We start from the raw sequence: 21,801 nt of genomic DNA, 5'->3' as shown, positions 1-21,801 counted from the left end.
CCATAGGGTTTCCAAGGAACACCTGGTGGATTTGAACTGCCAACCTTTTAGTTAGCAGCCGAACTCTTAACTACTATGCCACCAGAGTTTCTGACAGCAGAATTAAATGGATCCACACAAATGGGCCTGTAACAGACTTTCAGCTCAAGACGCATGCCAATTTCCCACATTAAATGAGGGACAAAAACATGCATGGAGTATATAAAACACACGTGTTTAATCCAACCTCAGAGCAAGCAGTCGCAACATGAGACTTCATGTGGAAAACAAGTTTAGAAAGGGAATTTTACATTCTGTGGCAAATTATAGGACTCAGGCTGATTGATATAGCACAACAGATCAACAGGCCCAGAGACATGAAATGATTTTCCAAGAGTCATATAACTATTTTGTGGAGGGGCCTGGACTAGAACTACTTCTTTATTTGGTTTCTGTTTTGTTCTATTTATTTCCCTTTCTAATCATTCTAACAAATATCAATAGATCCTGCTTATTGAAGAAATAAGTGGTAGGTATCTTTTTTGACAGTTAGGACAATTAATCTGTAGTCAGAAATGTTATCCAAGGGCTTCAGGAGTACAGTATCTATTCTCAACAAATATGCATCCCTGTCATCTTCTCCAATTCTTTACTAAGTCTTGAGAGTGTTTATTCTCAAAGGCAAGTAATCCCAAGACCTTCCTTTTATTTCCTTCAGCTTTGCTCATGAGGTTTTTATTGCCTATCCCTGTAGTGAAATGAGTTTCTTTATGTGCCTTTGCCTTGGTTCTTTGGAAAAACAACTTGGGAGATTTTTTCCTCTAAGCCCCAAGGAGTTACCTTTGCTCTAGTTCTTTGGAGAAGAAACTTGGGGTGGGGGTGAGGGTCCCAAGTTGTTTTCTACCCCAGAAGGTGTGTTACTTTTGTCCAGGCTGAAGGACATTTCCTGAGTAAGCTGTAAACAACCTGATGGTTTGATACTTCTTGCCTAGCCCTGGGTTGCAGTCTGCCCTGTGATTAATCTATATTATATACCTTGTATGGATTGGTAAATTGACTATGCAAATTGAGTGACCTGCAGTCCACTGAGGGGACTGGTCATTTCGTGGTTCTGCTGGGAGGGCCGTGCCTTGAAATTGATAAGTGGCCAACCCACAGAATTTTTTAGAGGCAAGGAAAGAAGGCAGAAGAAGAGAGAGAGGAGGCAAAGAACCTCCTAAAAGAGCTGTAATATGGGTCAAGGGCTGTAACACTGAAGATAGCAAGAGGCCTGGAAGAGGCCCTGTGGCAGAGCTGGTGGTGACAAGAGAAAACTGCTGCTAGAAAAGCAGCTAAGAGATCTGAGCAAGCTGGCACACTGGCTGTGAGCTGCGCCAGTTAGCATCAGAGAGGCTGAAGTTAGTGCAGGGGCTGAGCTGACCTGCCTTTGGCAGTGGCAGATGCCCCAGCTGTGCTGACAGAGCTGTAACCCTAGTCGAGAGGGACTCAGGCCTGAACAATCAGATATTGAAAACCCAATAAAGCACACTTCTACTCTGCCACACAGGGGTCGCCAGGAGTCGGAGCTGACTCACTGCCAACTGGTGGTGGTGGTGGTGGACATCAGGATAAGTCAGCTACTGCACTAATGTCTGCTAATAAATACTAATGGCAACTACTTTGTGAACTACCATGATTAAATTTCAGTGTGGACATGAGAATTAATTTACTGATTTGTTTATAAACTGTTTCAAACACTGAACCATGTAGTGGAATAGAAAGGAAAGAAACACAGTTCTTGCTATTAAAGAGTTCATTCTAGAGAGGGACACATAGAAATAGACAGATAATTAAGAAACAGTTTGACACATGCCTATACATGAACTAAAACCGATGCTTAACATACTGGTAATAGCTCAGGACTCCAAACTCATTTTCGGACTCACAAAGGCAATTCAGGAAAAGGCAACCTTCAGTTACGAGGTGCTGTACTTCAGGAAATACTGATTTGAAGTAGCTTGGGAATAAAGAAGTTCCTAGGGTGGATTTAACTTATCTCAACTGCCCCTTGGTGTAGCCCCCACCACATACTCTGCTCAGAAATTTGTCTTCTTAGTACTAAGAGGCTTTTATTTTGATTGCCAAAAGTAAGATAAGTGACTCTATTTCAAAAACCAAATCTGTTCTGTTCATTTTGATATTGAGCAAAGTTTTTCAAGAAGGGAGACTGCACTGTTTTTATCATCTAACATGGGTATGGTCCTAAAATATACCAACTGTTGACTTATCTTTCCACTCAAATTATATACCAATTGGATCCAACTTTAAAAAATGCTTGTATTGAAAAGTTAGTTCATAAGCCTTTGGAATTTAAAATTATTTTCCTAGAAAAATAATGTTTTAAATGGTGGTAATCAATATTCTAAGGTAACCCTGAAAAGTCTCTATAACTTGAATTCAGTATTGTTTGTTGTTGTTAGGTGCCGTCAAGTCGGTTCCAACTCATAGCAACCCTATGTACTACAAAACTAAACATTGCCCGGTCCTGCACCATGTTCACAATCATTGTTATGCTTAAGCCCATTGTTGCAGCCACTGTGTCAATCCATCTCCTTGAGGGTCTTCCTCTTTTTCACTGACCCTGTACTCTGCCAAGCATGACGTCCTTCTCCAGGAACTGATCCCTTCTGACAACATGTCCAAAGCATGTAAGACACAGTCTCGCCATCCTTGCTTCTAAGAAGCATTCTGGTTGTACTTATTCCAAGACAGATTTGTTCATTCTTTTGGCAGTCTATGGCATATTTAATATTCTTAGCCAACACCATAATTCAAAGACGTGAATTCTTCTTCGGTCTTCCTTATTCATTGTCCAGCTTTTACATGCATGAGATTGAAAATACCATGGCTTAGGTCAGGTGCACCTTAGTCTTCAAGGTGACATCTTTGCTTTTCAACACTTTAAAGAGGTCTTTCGCAGAATTTAGTATACTTGCAATATAAAACCAAAAACCCAAACTGAGTGCTGTCGAGTCGATTCCAACTCAGAGTGACCCTATAGGACAGAGTAGAGTTGCAATATATGATGTAAAAATGTACAGAATACCCTTAGTCTTTTTCATGCCATAAATTATATTGAAATGTAAGAACATATTATTATACTGTAGTTTTCCAAAATGTCACAAACCTAAAATTAAAATTAGATGTTTAAATCAAAGGTTTATGCTTGATAAACACGGGTTTAATTAGATTATTCATTTAGGTTCTCATCTTGCTGGAGAGGGCGAAGGGGACCCTGGTATGGTCAAGGGTTTTAAAGGTCTATGCCACTGATTATAATTTAAGCTTTGAACTTTCCTTGCTCTTGATATAAATATCATTAATTCTATTCTTATTATGTTTACCATCCAAGATCAGGGTTATTTTCTGCCTGAAAAAGGTAATAAGTGAATATATACTACTTTCACGCTGAAGATAATAGAACATTTTAAACAATTACTTCGCATCTATATTCCTAAGCAAGACTTGTACATTTTATCATGGAGTTCTACAGGCTCACAGTTTCTCCTCAGTGTTCTTCCCTGCTCCTGTTTACTTCTTATTTATATAAGACAGAAATTAATTTTAACCAGACTGCTCAGTGATCAGATTTCCAGGTCCTGACAGACTCATGTTCTTGTACTCTCATCCTAGCTGAGTTCTCTCTCTCTAGGGTTACAAGATGGAATATGGGCTGGGTGAGTGGAATGTATTCCCAAGTGCCTTCTTTGTGATCATCCTGGCCTTGAGCCCTGACCTGTGGGGCAGGGCCAAGAACGCTGTGGGCTCAGTTCATTGCCTAATCCCCTAAATGCGAAGCTGCCCTCCAAATGAACCCGGAGTCTGCCTGCACCTGGGAGAAGGTAAAAACAGAGAGAGGGCAACAGGAAGAGAAAAGGAAAAAGGAAAGAAGGGAAAAAAGAATTTCCATTTCATAAATGTGATTTTTAGTGCAGTAATCTGAGTTATGGAGTAAAAGGAACCCCTTTAAGGCTAAAAATGTCCAGACACTAAAAGAATATCTAGAGAACGACCTCACCTTTTTTACCCCACCATGCTGACTTCAGGTATTGGCTACAGGTACCCCTGGGAAGCATCATTTTGCTGCACGAATGTGAGACTGCGTACATTTCTACCCTAATATATGTATCATGATTGGGAAGAAATAACTTCTAATGCATCCAAAACAGAAAACTCAAAATGCTTTATATACTAAGGTAATATAATGCACATTGTACAAGCTTTCCACAAAGAGGCAAACAATGCACTGTGTCTTGCTTAGGTCTATTCATTTCTGCACAAAGATGGCAAAAACAGTGTTTATCTAGTAGTTCCATTTCAGCTCTGAGAAGGACATCCAGACAAAAAGTTGGATGGCTAACTTTTTAAATAAATGCTAACAATAGATACAAAAAGTCAGTAATGCTAGATACACCTACATTAGTACAGATTTGGGACAGGAGTTTTGTTTTTGGGGAAATGGCACAGAGAGAAAAACTTTTGTTTTTTGGTTGAACAAGAAAGATAAGATGGCTTAAAATAATCATACTAAAATAATCCCTACCTAAAAAAACTACTGAACCTTGCTTCCATTAATTATGTTTTTTTTCTTTTGTTTTGCTTTTCTTTTAAACACAGAAATTTAGTTTAATTGCCAACTAAGACTGTGGCAGCTCCTTGTGAGGAAGGAGAAAAAGCATCAGCGGAACTCATTTCTATTCCAGATTTAAAAAAAGATCATGATGGCTAAAAAAATATCTAGAGATAAGCCAAGCATCTCCTAACTACTAGCCTGCTCGGTAGGCAGCCTAGGGTACTTGCTTCGGTAGAGTGTGACTTCATGTTTGCATGTTCTTACAGACACCAAAATTATCTCCCTGACACTTGGGCAATGCTTTGTGGATTTAATAATCTAAATTGATGACAGACCACCGAAAAGCTCAAACAAAATAGGAGCAGATAGAATAAAATAAAAATAAGCCTCTTCTGTAGTTTCCTACATAGCCTTAAAGCTCATGCTTACTTTGGCAGCTTCACAAAAAAGACAGCAAGTGTACGTGGTGCTCCCCCAGTTCCAGTGTAAAGGTCTGATTATGGTCCTTTCTAATGAGTCACCACCCTAATTTTCCATTATCAACTACTTAACCTGCACTTCTGGAGGAAAAAGAAGACAGAAAATAAATCAGTGAGAGATGAGATATTATGTGTCGAGTTTTGATTACAGAACTACAGAAGAATGGCTTTGAGGGATTACAGCTAGGCTCCCTGGCTACCTTAAACTTCTTTAACCTGGCAATATTATAAAGAGATATTGATTAAGATAGAAACATCTTAAGTATATGGCATCATATGTGCTCCTAGACCTTTCATAACCTTGTGTCACACGACTATCTTGTCTTGCCACTAAATTGTAAGCTCCTAAAAAAGCTTAAAACCAGGTTTTATGGCATTACCCAGTCAGTTATTGCACAGACTAGGCATTTACTAAATGTTTATTGACTTGAACCTTTATAAAAGCTATTTAGCTTTGTCTTAAAATAGCTGTTTTGACTAGGGCAGTTTTTGATTCAACCTGGGTAAGAAGCCAGAACTGGCAGGACAGGGTGACTTACTGTCTAGTTTGTTTCTGCCTTTACCACTCTTATGAATCTATTTCTTCTTGAAATAATATAACAAATAGTATATTAGATTCCTAGTTCACTCCTTAGACTTCAGTCTAGCCCAGCCATGAAGAAAGCATGTCCCAGTACTTGTTTTACCTTCTCATTCCGTGACTAATAGGTGAGGCCAAAAGACATCAAATGCCTTGGAGAAGGAAGTTGATAACTCAGGGGCTGACAATCCCTGTCTGATCATGGGCTCATCATGTGACTTTACAATCACAATATTTGTTAACTTGGGGAAAAAGGGAGCTTCAAGACATTTAAGATATTAATGAATTATGAATGTGAATCATTGTTTTTGCTTGAGTTAGGGATAAAAATGAGTAGGAAGTATGCTTGTAGACTGGGAATGTATGTTCACCACCCACCCACAAAGAAGCAGACATATTAAATTCCTTAAGCAGTATGGGTATTAAGAGCGTCCCACTCTTCTCAACTAATCAAATTATATTATTTTCTAGAGGAAGCTCTTGTACGCCTGAAAAGCAGAACATACCTAAGGAATACATTCGGAATAAGAACCTAATACCACATGAGAGAACACTCTGTCCCTGGCAGCAGCAACCACAATGTTTTATAACATGGCATGAACGTCTGAGACATTAACCTCAAGAAGTTAATGGTATAGATAATCCAACACCCAAAACTACCTTTAGTAGCCTTAAACAGCTATCATTTATGAATGTCTTTGAATCCTTCTTTTATCTTGAGTCCACATCACTTCTCAAGGTAATGATTTCCGCAACCATATACCAACTTTGTAAAGTGCTACGCTGCATTTGTAGCAAAGCTGTCCCTTCTAATTTCAAAGGAAAAAATATATTCAAAGGTTATCTCCTTAGTCAAATATCCCAGGATTTGGCTAGTTCGTTCTTGTTCTAGCTACGCCTTTCATTATAAAATGTTTACAGGAAAAAATCCTTACGAGAAAAACAAAATACATACACACATACACACACACACACACACACGCACGCGCGACTGGCCCCTGGAAAAATAACGACTTCCCATGCATCACCTCATACAACAGCCTCAGTCACAATGGGGGCATATGGACAGCCGTAACAATCTTAGTTAAGTAGCTATTTTAATTTTTAACCGGCACTAGCTCAGGAGAAAAGTTTCTAAAGAGCAGGTAACACTTCAACCAGTGCTTGAAAACTTTAGGATACTCTCATTTAACATTAGGCATTAATGTTTTTTCTTCTTATAAAGATAACTTTTGCTTAAAAGAAACACTTTTATAAATCAGAACTAGATTCTTTTACTTAAAGAGCCCTTCAAGAGGTGCATTTACATGTCATACATTTTGGAGGCCTAAAAAATACTATTTACTGAGTCATCTTTTATGATGTGAGCAATTAAAGGATATCAAATGGAGGAACTACTATGGTTGATTCTGATTCTAAAAAGATAAGTCACAAAAAACGACTTAGATGTCTAAGGAAAAAAAAAAAAGATTCCTTTCAAATTAAAAAAAATTTTTTTTTTTTTTTTTTTTAGATATCCAAAAATTCAAATGTATTGTTTCAAAATTTTGTACTATTGTAAGTGATTCAGTCTTCAAAGAGGCCCTGGCTGCTAAGTATAAGTGCTTTGCAAAAATCAAGTATTACATGGTTTAGAAAAAAAAATCTTTAGCTGTTATTTAAAATTAAACATAAAAATTTCTCAGTTTGGAAAGCTTCATAGATACATCTAAACTACCTGAGGGATCAAATTACTGGGCTTAGGGCTGTGCAGACCACGGTCTCGGGAGATATCAGCTCAACTGGCATAACACAGTTTATAAAGAAAATGTTCTTATCCTACTTTGGTAAGTAGTGTCTGGGGTCTTAAAAGCTTGTGAGCAGCCATCTAAGATACTCCACTGGTCCTACCCTGTTGGGAGCAAGGGAGAATGAAGAAAACCAGACACAAGGGAAAGATCAGTCCAAAGGATTAGTGGACCGCAACTGCCACAGCCTCCACCAGACTGAGCTCAGTACAGCTAGATGGTCAACTGCTCTGACAGGGATCACAATAGAGGGCCGTGGACAGAGCTGGAGAAAAATGTAGAACAAAACTTTAACTCACAAAAAAAAGGCCAGACTTACTGGTCTGACAGAGGCTGGAGAAACCCTGAGAGTATATGGCTCCCAGACGCCCTTTTAGCTTACTAATGAAGTGGTTCCTGAGGTTCACCCTTCAGCCAAAGATTAGACAGGCCCATAAATAAAACGAGACTAAATGGGGAAGGACGAGAAGGCAGGAGGGGATAGGAAAGCTCATAATGGGGAACCCAAGGCTGAGAAGGGGAGAGTGTTGCTATGTCATAGGGTTGGCAACCAATGTCATAAAACAATATGTGTATTAATTGTTTAGTGAGAAACCAATTTGCTTTGTAACCCTTCATCTGAAATACAATCAAAAAGAAAAAAACATTTCTCAGTTTGGTAGTTCTAGTTAAGGAAAACACACAACTATGAAGGAATAACAGATGACAACTAAACTTGGTTCAATAATTTTCCATAAAGAAAATTGCTTGAAAACAATCAACAAGCCTGAGTTTATATTACAGTTGTACTGCTATATTGTAATGGAACATATCCTCCATCATACAGTGAGAAATACATAGTACAGTAGTGCATGTGGCTGGATTATGCAATCAAACACACAGCATAGGAATATAATTTATGAATTTAACTATAAGCCTCATAAGAGTGGGATCTATAATGCTGTTTCCACTATTACCCTCCATTATACACAATGATAGGCACTGTGGAGAACACAAAGATGGGTCAAATACATCAAAGTATTAAGATTTTAACAGAAAGCAAAGAACTGTAGATGACTGGCATTCTTTAAATTCAAAGTGATGCTTCATAATAAGATTGGCAGAAGTGAGAAATCTGTGAGATATTGGGGGAAGAAAATGTTTTCCTTTTGCCATCTTATCCTTAGTGTTCAAAATAATAATAATTTAGAAGACTACTGATTAGAGAAAAAGAGATATAAAAGGGAAAGCATGGATCCAAATGAGATGGTGTGGCAGGATGGAGTGCAACTATGTTCAACCCGGAAGCTCACACCCGTTGTCGTGGAGTCGATTCAGGCTCATGGAGACCCTACAGGACAGAGTGGAACTGTCCCATAGGGTTTCCAAGGCTGTAATCTTTATGGAAGCAGACTGTTACACCTTTCTTCCACGGAGCGGCTGGTGGGTACGAATCACCAACCTTTCAGTTAACAGCCAAATGCTTAACCACTGCGCCACCAGGGCTCCTTCAGAAGCTAGTACAAAAAAAAAAAAAAAAACCAAACCTGTTGCCGTTGAGTCAATTTCGACTCATAGCAACCCTACAAACTAGAACTGCCCCATAGGGTTTCCATGGAATGCCTGGTGGATTCGAACTGCTGACCTTTTGGTTAGCAGCCATAGCATTTAACCACTACACTGCCACGGTTTCCTCAGAAGCTAATATGGCACTAGAAAAAGAAAAGCTAGCATTATCAAGCACTGATTAGATACTAGGCCTTTAACTCTTATAATAACCCTTGAGATAGAATTATTATCCTCCCACCTCTTTTTAACTAATGAAGAAAATGATGCTGAAAGTGATTAAATAACTTTCCCAAGGCTGCAAAGGAGTCCAGGAGTTAAATCTGGATTTGAGCTGGCTTTGTCTCCAAAACTATTGTGTTTATTATGATTCTGAGCTGATTTTTAGGATACGGACTAATTAGCAAGGGAGAAAGCAATTGTAAAAACGTATAAGGATTGTTCTGGACTTAAGGGAAATCAGAAATATCTTGGAGACTGTCCTTCTGGTCCCTATCCTTAACTCAATTCCACTACAAAACTTATGCAAGCCAACATTGGGTGCTCAAAGTAACCCTTCCACTACAGGCAGCTAAGAAGCACAATGCTGTTCTCCCTTTACCTTCTGACATTTATAAATGTGATTTATACCCTTTTCTTTAAACCTAATGGAATCGCTAATATATTACAAAAAAAAAAGTCCATGATAAAAAGCTTTAGCACAAGACATTTCTCTTTGTGACTTTACAGCTGAAACTTAATAGACCTTTCAAACACTTGCTTCTGTCTCTGAAGATGTATTCCTGTGTATGACATCTGGACGGAGGCTACAAGAAGCAGGTTTTCCAAATTTGCCAGATGACACCTTAATGTCCCCTTTCCCTGTAGAGTCTAAGAAGAGCTGTATTTTATATGGAAGTATCCTATAAACTCCTTGAATTCATTTTACAGACTTGCTTCTTCTAGCTATGATATCTTGTAGGCTCTCGGACATTCAGAAAATTAAATATAACATTTTGTAATACATTTTTTTCTTGTGGTGAATCAATTAATATTTATTATACACCAAAAAAAAAAAAAAAAAAAAAAACACCCAAACCTGTTGCCATTGAGTTGATTCCGACTTATAGCGACCCTACAGGACAGAGTAGAACTGCCCCATAGAGTTTCCAAGGAGCGCCTGGTGGATTCAAACTGCTGACCTTTTGGTTAGCAGCTGTAGCACTTAACCACTATGCCACCAGGGTTTCCATTTATGACATACTACCATAATATTATAAAAAAAGAAAATATGCAAGTAAGAGTCTATAAAATTCTATCACTGCTATTAACCCCAAAACATACGTACCTTTCCTATAGTTAGCATAATTGGGGTTAATTTTAGGGCTTGGTGTATCTGAAGGAAACTGGTGTTCCCACTGGAAGAAGATAGGCTGTGATGAACTGCAGACCATTATTAGTGAGGTCCAAGGGTTAATTCTCTCCTCTGCTTCCCTCTATGAATATAAAGGCCTCTTCTGAAAGATAAATACTCCAAGGGAAAAACGTATAAAAAGGTCCTCGCTTATCTTTAAAACAGAAGACTTTTATGTAAAAGTTCCCAAAGCTGGCTGATGCTATGCAAGGGTCTGGATTCTGAGAGAAAAAGATACAAAGGCATCTATATTTGTAAAGGAATTAAAAATCTGTTTTAAAGGGAATTTGTTTATCCTGTGAAATTCATGGCATTAGCTCCTTTCGGTCGTAGGAACTGAACACCAGCAGTGCTCCTCTCTGTGTTACTAGCTTCAGGCATGGTCCTTTCTGGGTCTAAGCAGCTAGAAGTTATTGGCTACAGCTAAGGATTTGCTTCACTGCTGTGGGTAGTGCTCTATATATGTGTAAAATTTAAAAGATGATGAAAAATAAGACACCATTTCACAAAACAAATAGAATTTTTAAAGATATTCCTTAAAAAGGTGGGGGTGGGAGGGGGAGGAACAAAAAACAAAACCAACCAAGCAAAGCACATGAAAGCATTAAGGACACCATCACTCACCAACGTGAAACTTCTGGACCGAGCACTGCTACTTCGACTCTCCAGACTGCCACCTCTGCTCAAGTCACTGAGCCTGCAGCTGGGTGACATGTCAGAGTCCATCTCCGAAGGGTCTGATTTCAGGTGGTTTATAGGCATCCCCACAGAAACTTCAGCTCCTGGCCTGATCACAGGAAGTGGGAAAGGGGCCAGTATCCCATTCTGAGGTACTGCATTATTTCTAGAAAGATCAAGCACAAAGTGATAGTGGTTAGTGAGCCTAGACAGTCAAATACCTCCTTCCTCAAAAACGAAAAACTTGGCATCTAGATTCCAAGATCATCTAAGATTCACAGCCTCACAACCGTTAGGACAAAGGTAATCAGGAAACCCTAAGTCAGTTTGGTGGTGCTAGTCCGCATTTTTCCTTTTATTATTATGAAGACATATGAATTATTTTTGAGAACAGACGGATGTACTAAAAATTACTTTGTGCTAGATATCTGATAGAAGAACGTTCTGGCACCTCTTCTTGCACGAAGGGTCCGTACTTTTATTCCTATTAGGTAATTAACTTATTAGACTGAAGACTTTTGGAGGGTTTCACCATAGTTATCTGCACTTCTGAACTGCAGGTTAGTAGTTATTTAGCCAGAACCCTGGTGGCGCAGTGGTTAAGAGCTCAGCTGCTAACCAAAAGCTGGCAGTTCAAATCCACCAGCTGCTCCTTGGAAACCCTATGGGGCAGTTCTACTCTTGTTTTGTAGGGTTGCTATGAGTCGGAATCAACTCGACGGCAACAGGTTTTGGTTTAGTTATTAGGCAGTTTATATAAAATCTGTATGTTGTTTAAGGTTTCATATTATTTAACGTATTTTAAAAATTGTAACATTTCTCAAGTCTTTTTTTACTGCCTAGTTGTAAAAATAGTGGCATATTATCCAATAAGCAAGGTAAGAGCGGGCTTCCTTTGGCTTACTTGCTAATCTGTAGTGGGCAATTTCACATTTTTTCACCACATCATAGACTCTGCTTCTAGGTATGGCAGGCATCTGTCTCTCTCCCAACCCTACAGCACCTTCCTACAGAATCAAAGCCTCTTTTCAAATTTACAACCCCTTACAGGGACAGATGAGCAAGGTAAGTACGGGGCCTACTTGTGTTTACTTACTAATCTGTGGTGAAACCCATGTAAAATTGTTCACTACAGATTATTAAGTAAGCATAAGTAAGCCTGTGTTTACCTTACCTTGCTTATTGGATAATCCACCCGATTTGGGATAATGACAATTTACAAAACGTATACAGTCAGAATCTTCTGGTTCCCTAGCCTTGCTCTTAAATTGCCATTTGACCTGTGTTGGTTCACCTGAAAGTTCACACTCTCCCCAGCGTAAGCTGTATCAGTTCCAATTAATCAGACTCAATAGGAAGGCAAAGGCTCACTTGCAGAGTAAAATCCCCCCAAACGCATGGAAACCATGCTGATACTATCACCATATTCATTCATCTCAAATATATGCCTTTTTCAGTTTAAAAGTATTTAATTCCAGTAAAGTAGTGCTGGAGCCCTGGTACAACAGTGGTTAGAGCCCAGGCTGCTAACCAAAGGGTCAGCAACTCAAATCCACGACAGTGGAAACCCTAAGTGGCAGCTCTACCCTGTGTTATAGGGTTGCTGAGTCGGAATCTACTCGATAGCAACTGATTTGAAAGTAGTACCAAGGAATCCCTGGGTGACACAAACAGTTAAGCACTTGACTACTAGTCAAAGGTTGGTGGCCCAACATCCCCCACCCCCGCCACCCCCACCAGGTGCTTCAGAAGACAGGCCTGGAGATCTGCTTCTAAAAGGTCACAGCCTCGAAAACCCTATGGAGCACAGTTCTACTATGACACACATGGGGTTGCACCGAGTTCGAATTGACTTGATGGCAACTAACAACAGTAAATTAGTACCAAAAGGGGCTTTAATCAAATTGATGTTAAAGTACATATTCTGTCCTCCATCTTAAGTCTGCAGTATGCTTCTTCAAGACCATGTTATTTGAACCTGCTGTGCAAGTTCTGTCCAGGTCCTCCCAGTCTCAGGAGCTTTGGCAGTCTAAGATGTCAAGCTGGTAAAAATCCGGAGGAGTTTTCTAGTCACAATCACTAAATAAATCCACTTACTAGAAGATAACGTAAACTCACACAAATACACGAACTTTACGGGCTAACTTCAGAAGATGCAACCTAGCTATGCTAATGTAATTTAGCTAAGACAAAAGAAATTGAAGGCCACTCGTTTAAAAAAGTGACTTATGCCACTTTCCACAGCTGAGCTTTTGTAAAACTAGCGTTTATAGGTATAGACTCAGGTCTTCCTTGTGCTGTAATTAATCCTAGTCTTTTATGCCTTAAAGGAAAAAAAAACAAAACAAAACCAAATCCATTGCTGTCGAGTGATTTCCGACTCATAGCGACCCTATAGGACAGAGTAGAACTACCCCATAGGGCTTACAAGGAGCAGCTGTTGGATTTGAACTGCCGACCTTTTGGTTAGCAGGCGCAGCTCTTAACCACTGCGCCACCAGGGCTCCTTTTCTGCCTTAGACACCACAAACAGTGCTTCCTTTTCAGTCCCATTACAGTTCAGAATTGAGGTGAGGCGACAAGAGCTATTAAGTTTGACATCTCCAAGATTCTACACTCTTTTGGAAGACATGATGCTATTAAAATTTCTAACAGAAAATACTAAGATACCAAGTATTAAATACTAAGTTAATTACTTACTTACCCAGTGCCGTCGAGTCGATTCCAACTCATAGCGACCCTATAGGACAGGGTAGAACTGCCCCATAGAGTATCTAAGGAGCACAGGAAATTCACCTTTTTCCTTTCAGGAACAAAGGCATTGAAACTGTGCCCTGTAAGCCCCTTAGTTTCATATCCTCTCACCCTTTTAGCGGTAAATGCAGTGCAGCCTCTGAACAACAGACAATTAAGTGGTTTCAACAAAACCTTCTAGAAGACTAATATGGAAAGAGGCTTATATTATGGCAAGTGAAGAGATAGGCATCTCACATCCTTCCTAAACTGCAAATACTGTTAGGCAGCCTTAAGAGTCCTTTTAGGAATACTGAGGGGACACATGAACTAAAATAACCATAGGTACAATTTGGTATGTGTATATAAACATGTCTGCTGTTCTGTTTGTGGTGTGGGGTGGGGTGTGTATGTGTTTAAGAGAAACCTCACCATTTGTGGAGAAAGCCCAATCAACACTGAACACCTTTAGGGGGAACCTGCCATTTAAGACTTCACAGAAAATATTGTGAATACCATCTCAGAGAAATCCTGAAGCTATCTAGGTAAAATAGACTAAGGAAGAAACCGTTCCTCACTCCACATCTGTTTTTCAGGTGAACCAGTACAGGCCAAATGGCAATTTAAAAGCAAGGCTAAGGAGCCAGAAGATTCTGAGTACATATACCCTTTCTAAGTTATCATTATGGAGTCCTAGTGGAACAATGGGTAAGTGCTCAGCAGCACTGCGGGGGGCGGCGGGGGGGAAGACCTGGGGATCTGCTCCCATAAAGATTACAGCCTAGGAAATCCTATGGGACAGTTCTACTCTGTTCTATAGGGTCGTTATGAGTTACAATTGGCTCCATGGCACACAGCAACAAAAACAAATTGCCATTATCCCAAACAATAAAAAGAGACATGAAAAAATGTTACCACTTTAAAATTTATTTGATAATATGAAAGCTTAAACAGTACACAGATTTTATATAAACTGGTTAAATAACTAACAAAGCCAGATCAAACTCGTTGCTGTTGAGTTGATTCCGACTCATAGTGACCCAGTAAGACAGAGTAGAACCAGCCCATAGGGTTTCCAAAGAGCAGCTGGGGGATTCGAACTGCCAACCTTTTGGTTATAATGCTGCCAAACTCTTAACCACTGCGCCACCTGGGCTCTGTCTAAATAACTATTAACCTGCCATTCAGATACCCATGGTGAAACTCTCCAAAGTATTCGGTCTATTAAATGGCTAATATGAATCTAGTATAAACACACACACACGCTGGACGTACTAAGGGGCTCATGACAGTGGCTGCTGACAAAGCAACACAAAGGTAGCTACAAGGCATTACAGCTATATCCGTGGAACCCACAAGTAGCTGGAGCCAGGGTAAGGTGGGAAAGGTTATGCGGAGAAGACAGGATATTTCTTAGATTTTTCCTGATCTGCAGATTCCTACCCACTGACTCAGTTCTAATTCATTCCTGAACTAAATAAATCACAGCTTCCAGGAAAGGAGGAGAAGGTGGGGCGCCAAGTCTTCCCCACATGGGAAGAAAGATGGGAAGTGAAATGCTGATTCACCCCTACATAATGACGGGACCCAGAGGAACTACCTACTCTGTGGGAAACGATCTGGAATTTTACCACAGGACTGGGCAGTGAGAGAAGCACTCTGAGGTCCTTACAGTGTGTTTGGAAGGTGGTAATTTTACCACATGATTTGAGAGTGCACCTTTTTCTTGTGTTACTGTAATTTTATAGAAGTTATTCTGCCACTTTAAAATTATATCTAGACTTTATCAAAATCATTCTCTTGAGAGAATACACGGAAGCTAACCAGAATCTTCCAGAAGGCAAGGTTTGTGAGGGAGAAATGAAAACTTTCAACATCCCTTCACAGGCTCATGATGTCAATCTTTTTTGACCTCCCAAGGAATTGAGAACTAGATAGGGGCTCCCTAGTTTTAGTTCCCTAGGAACTAGAACCAGAGAATTCCACGGGAGTCCACTGTGGGGAGAGCAAAGCTTTCTGAAGGGCAAGGACAAGGACGCAAACTTCATCTTTGGTCTGCACTGGGAAACGTATACAATGAGGAGAAAAAGTACGAGAAAAGAAGCAGACAAGCTTGACAGTAGCGACCACAGCTATGAGTCTGTATGGGTCATTACCACTTTAAATATTTAGGCTCCTTGTTCAGTTAAAAGTTCACATTTTCAGATTTCAAACAGTGCACACTATAAAAAGCAAGACTAGGGTCAGAAACTAAACTGAGTTAGTCCCGCAAATGAAGAAACTAACTTTTACCAAGGAAGGAGAACAAGCTTTACAAAGAGATCATGATAAGCCTAATAGTACAGAAGCAGAAATATTTGTCATGTGTGTTCATTTCTGCTTATTCTTTTCTACTTCCTGTATGTTTCTCATTATTTACTGGTAATATCCTTTTTTGGTAAAGTCTAGTTTATCAGTTGAGTAAAGAGGACATGAACAAAGTCACGAATAGTCTAAAGTCTTAGTAAATCTACATCAGCCAAGCATGACCAGTCAGAACAGCGCTATCCAAGTTGAAGGTTGTCTTAGTCATCCAGGGCTGCTATAACAGAAACACAACAAGAGGATGGCTTTAACAAAGAGAAGTTTACTTTCTCACGGTAAAGTAGGCTAAAATTCCAAATTCACGGTGTGAACTCCAGGGGAAGGCTTTCTCTATGTCAGGCTTGTCCTCAATCTTCTCCCAGACTAGGAGCTCCAGGTCCAAAGGACGTCCTCTGCTCCTGGCACAGCTTTTTTGGTGGTATGAGGTCCCCCTGTCTCTCTACTCGCTTCTCCCTTTCATATCTCAAGAGACTGACTGCCTCAAGACAATCCAATCTTTAGACTGAGTCTTGTCTCACCAACACAACTGCCGCCCATCCTCCCTCATTAACATCGTAGAGGCAGGATTTACAGCATATAGGAAAATCACACAATACTGAGAATCATGGCCCAGCCAAATTGATACACACATTTTTGGGGGGACACAATCCAATCCACGACAAACGTCCTAGAAGATCTGGTGGGGCTATGGTAGGCAGGTAAGTGAACTCCCTGAAGTCAGTGTACCGGAGCCAATGGTGTGAGGCAGCTTCTTTTTATCATCTTCCCCTGCACATTCCAGAATAAGATCTAGAATGACCTAGATGGTCTAAGGCCCTTCTTTCACCACCACCCTACTCCATCTCAGTACCAGTCACTGCCAGGTATATAGAACAGCCCAGGTAACTAGGTCTTTCCTTTACTCACCTGACATCTCTAGTTGCCAACCCCCAAAAGTTGAATTATTCTAGTCAAAGACCCATCCACAGTCACAGTGGCTTTCAACTTCATCACACAAAGCTTTGGAGTTATCTTCGATTCCTCCCTCTTCCTGCGTGCACAATCAACCAGCTTTCAAGCTCTGTTGATTCTTCCTTAGCAATGTCTCCTGTATCTACTTCCTTTTTAGTCCCACTCCTTAGCTCAGGACCATTTTACAACATAACATTATTACAACAGTCATCTAACTGTCCTTGTTTTTCACTCTTCTCTGCACTTCTGCTGCATTCTTTTGCTAGATTAATCTTGAAACACCACTGTGATATCACTACTCGGCTAAAAAAAAATCAACTTTAACGCATTTCCAACAGGCTTCGGAACTGAAGTTTTATCCTATCAATCAAAACCTGCTTGCATTTGAACCTTATCTTCCTTTCTAGCCTAAGCATATTCTTTCAATGTTTCCTGTTTTCCTATTTCACACTGAACAGATTCCAGCAAGACAGGTGAATAAGAGTTACCTCTTAAAAACTCAATGTTGATTTGGTTCTTAATCTAGGCAATGTATTAGAAACATTTTGGGACTCAGCCCCAGATCTACTGAATATATTTTGGGTGTAAAGCCAGAGCATGTGTATTTTCAATAGCTCCACAAATGATTCCGCTGTATAACACCAACTCTAATAGAAGACAGAAACATGTTTAAGCTATGTTTAGTGCCATGATAGTCAATGTGGGAGCACAGAGGAAGGACTGCCAACACTTCCTATAAGGATTCAGAGACTTCATGCAAAGGTGACAACTAGGCCAATCTCTAAAAGATATTGAAGATTTAAGGAGACTGCCTGTTTAAACAAACTGTGGTGGACATTCCAAACAGAGAAAGAACACCCAAAAACCCAAATCCACTGCCGTCGAATCGATTCCGACTCATAGAGGCCCTATAGGACAGAGGCGAACTGCCCTGTAGAGTTTCCAAGGAGTGCGTGGTGGATTCGAACTGCCAACCTCTTGGTTAGCAGCTGTAGCGCTTAACCACTACACCACGAAGATCTCCAGAAAGAACACAGAGGTATGGAAATACATACCCTGTTTCAAAAACAGTGAGTGGATAGAACAAAGCACTGAACTTAGCTGACATCCAAGGTACAAAATGAGTTGGAGAAGGGATAGAAAGAAGTGCAAATGGGAGGATATGGTAAATTGGGCCAGACCATAAAGGCTTTGAATTTTTAATTTCACCCACACATGATGGGGAGCCAGGAAAGATTTATACCCAGTGCAGTGACATGATCAAATTTATAGTTTAAAAAGATAACTTTGGCAACAGTGTGAAGGATGGGCAGGAACAGGGGAAGAACTTAAAAGCAATCAGGATAACTGAGCACTCTATACTGTTTAAAAAGAGACTAAGGGAACTCAGTGATCTCCAAAACATATTTTGTGTGTGAAAAACCCAAGGGAAAGAACAGTGTTTAGAATACTTCTATTTGGATAGGGAGTAAGTAGGAAAATACATATGTATGTGCTTTTATGTGCAGAGAATCTCTCTGGAAGGATATACAAGAAAAATGATAACAATGGGTGCCTCTGGGGATGGAAGAATGGACTACGGATGGCTAGATGACTAGAGTGGAAAAGAGATACGCTTTTACAAAATGATCTTTTGACTGTTACACATATTAACTATTCAATAAATAATTTATCTAAAAGCTAATTAAAGTAGTTATCAAGTTATTTCATGAGTTCACAGAAGAGATGATGAAGATTTCAGATGGCTCTGGCTGTGAGTATAGAAAGAAACAAGAGATGTTGAGAGAGTAAAGAGAAAGAATCTATGGAATTTTAATGATTTATTCATAGTCAGGGGAAGAGAACATTTCAAGAATGAAAGAGGGGTTAACAGTAGCCATGAAAAAGTAAAACAGAATAAGGGCTAAAAACTATCCACTGACTTCATCAACTAAGGTGATCTTATAAAAGAAATTTTCAGTAGAGAGGCGGGTTTGCAATTATACAGCAGTCAGCTAAGAGTGGATGGGCACTGTGGAAACAAACAGTGAGTATAAATTATTCTTTTTAGAATATGGGTTGTAACAGGAAAGAGAAAGATAAATTGGTAGTTACTGAAGACAAGAGAGTTGAAGAAAGGCATTTTGGAGGCATTTTTTGTTTTGTTATTTTGCTTTGAAGAACAGAAGAAGCTTGAACCTAGTCATTATCTAAGGAGAAAGAATGGTGGAAAAGAAAAGGTAAAAGCTCCACTGAAAAAACCTTCTCTTCTAACACTATGGTTGGCTAGATAGTCTGGCTGACCACCTACTGAAATTTTTTAAAATTCTGGATAAAATATGAAAAACATCTTTGACTCCTCCTTCTGCCAATGACTGGCAGATCCAGGAAACTCTATCACCGTAAACAATGACCAGGGCAATTTGAAAAAGAACCAGATAAATCTTTTTGAAATGAAAAATCTAAATAACAATTTAAAAGCTGAATGGATGGGGTAAACAGAAGATTAAATATAGCTGAAAAGAGAAGGAAGGAAAGGAAACAGATCTGAAAAAAAGCCATTATTTATCCAGAATGTAGCACAGAGAGAGAAAGATGTGAAGAAGTAAGAGTTTAAGAGACAGAGGATAGCGTGAAAAGGTTTAATATACATTTAACCAGAGTTCCAGAGGGAGAGAGAGAATGAGGCAGAAGTAATATTTAAAGGGATAATACATAGCTGAGGATTTTCCAGAATCAATGAAAGATATTGTATGAAACATTTTTGGTTTGGCTCCCTCAGATCCATTTTCCATTCCTCTCCAGCCTTACTCTCCTGCTCCAGGAAGTGGAAGGGTATTGCCTTCTGGCTTCATGTTGAGTTCAGCCAATGGGTGACACTGGCAAGAGAGTAAGGCTACATTTACTTCCCCGGTTCTCTCCCTGCCAGCTCTCTGCAGGTTGGTTTGTCCTTCTACCTGAGAACATTTTTTTGCCTCTGCCAAATAGCCCTCTCCAAGTTCTAGTAACTGCTTGCTCCCCTTGTCCCTCTGGGCCTAAGGGTGCTAAGGTTGCTTAACAGCTGCTCAATGCTGCTATCCTAAGCACGCACAATCCCTTGTTGTTTCCCCTAAACTCTACCAGTATTTTTGTAAACAGTCTACTTATAAACCTTCCTCAATTACTCAGCTTGTGTATGTCATCTGTATTCTGCTGGGACCCTGACTGATAAAGACATCAATTCACAGGTTGAGGAATTCCAATGAACTCCAAGTGAATAAATCTTAAGTGTACAACTAGATACATCACAATAAAACCATAGAGCACCAACATTAAGAAGAAAATCTTTAAAGCAGTCACAAGCCTGGTAATATTGTGGGTAACAGGTAGTCTGAGATACTGCTGGTGGGAGTACAGACTGGTATAACCCCTCTGGAGGGCAGCTGGGTAATGTCTATCAAACTTAAAAATACACATATCTATAGGGTCACTATGAGTCAGAATCGACTCGACGGCACCGGGTTTGTTTTTGGTTTTATGCACTTAGCAATTCCACTTATGGGAAATTGATCATACGGATAAATTTTATGGATGCAAAGTGATAGATGTTCAAAGTCATTCACTGCAGGACTATTTGTAATAACAAAAAACTGAAAATAATAAATCTAAGTGTCTACATCAATATGGGACTGGTTAAATATATTATGGTATACCCATGCAACTGAATACAAATCAGCTATTAAAAAATGGGGAAGCTCTCTACGTATGATGAGTAGAGATCTCGAAGTAAATAATTAGGCAAAACCCACATTCTAGGACCAAATATAAAACAGTACGTTTTGTGTAAAAATGAGGGATCATAGAATAGGAATGTATATTATGTTTGTTGTTTATTCATTAAAAAACTTTGGAAGGGCATACAAATCAAGAACAATCACTAGGTGTGAAAGGTGGGTGATGGGAGATGAGAGTTAAATGGAGAGCTTTTAGAAATATAAATATCTTTTTAAACCACATAAATGTATTACCTATTCAAAAACTTCAATAAGTTTTATAAAAACACTAAGAGACAGATCTTTTTCAAAGAAGTGATGATTAGACTGACTTTTCCTAATAGCAGCAACGGAAACCAATCACAGTTGAATTATCTTCAATGTGTGGAGGAAAAAAAACTATCAATCTAGAGTTGTACGTACCATAAAAATATTTTTCAAGAACAAGGGCAAAACCATCTGGAAAATGCAAATTTCTAGGAGTTCTATATTTCATCTAAAACCTAAGATAAGTTAAAACACACACGCACGCACACAGTTGCTAAGGGTTGTAATTGATAAATAATTGTGCCTCTGATTGAAAATTACATTTGCAGGGGAAAAAAAAAAAAAAGAGAGAGGGTTTTACCAAAAGAGTTCTGGAGAGCTCTATCAAAGGGCAAAATATAAATTTTTAGATAAAGAAAAACAGTCTGCCACCAACAGACCCCTATTAAAAATTATAAAGGCTATACTTTAGGAAGGAGAGATTTCAGATGAAAGTGTAAAAGGCAAGAAAGAAAGGCAATTTTTAAAAAGTAGTAAATAGGTGAGTAAATTAAACCAATACCGACTATATCAAACAGCCGCTTTGCTTTCTGGAACTAAAAAGGTAGAAGTAAAACGAACAACAGCACTATCACAGACATTGGAAAGGAGGTGATCTGAGTTTTAGAGGAAGGTAAAAAATATTACCTTTTTAATTTTGAA

General features: G+C 39.3%; 1 protein-coding gene across 4 annotated transcripts in view; it reads right to left on the bottom strand.

The window, feature by feature from the left end:
* Positions 1–21,801, bottom strand: part of PROSER2 (proline and serine rich 2) — a 65,550-nt gene that overhangs the window by 12,128 nt on the left and 31,621 nt on the right. For 2 of the 4 annotated variants that reach the window (XM_010590734.2, XM_023548920.2), the window contains exon 2: positions 11,000–11,219. In XM_010590734.2, the coding sequence (XP_010589036.1) occupies positions 11,000–11,137 (138 nt within the window). In that variant the 5' untranslated portion in view covers positions 11,138–11,219. Of the gene's footprint in view, positions 1–10,309; positions 10,478–10,999; positions 11,220–21,801 lie in introns of those variants that run through there. The other 2 variants (XM_010590737.2, XM_023548921.2) reach the window with 2 other exon arrangements.

The sequence above is a fragment of the Loxodonta africana genome, chromosome 4 (assembly GCF_030014295.1).
Source record: "Loxodonta africana isolate mLoxAfr1 chromosome 4, mLoxAfr1.hap2, whole genome shotgun sequence".
NCBI classification, from domain to species: Eukaryota; Metazoa; Chordata; class Mammalia; order Proboscidea; family Elephantidae; genus Loxodonta; species Loxodonta africana.
The sequence above is the reverse complement of the archived record's forward strand: the minus strand, read 5'-3'. Positions and strand labels throughout refer to the sequence as shown.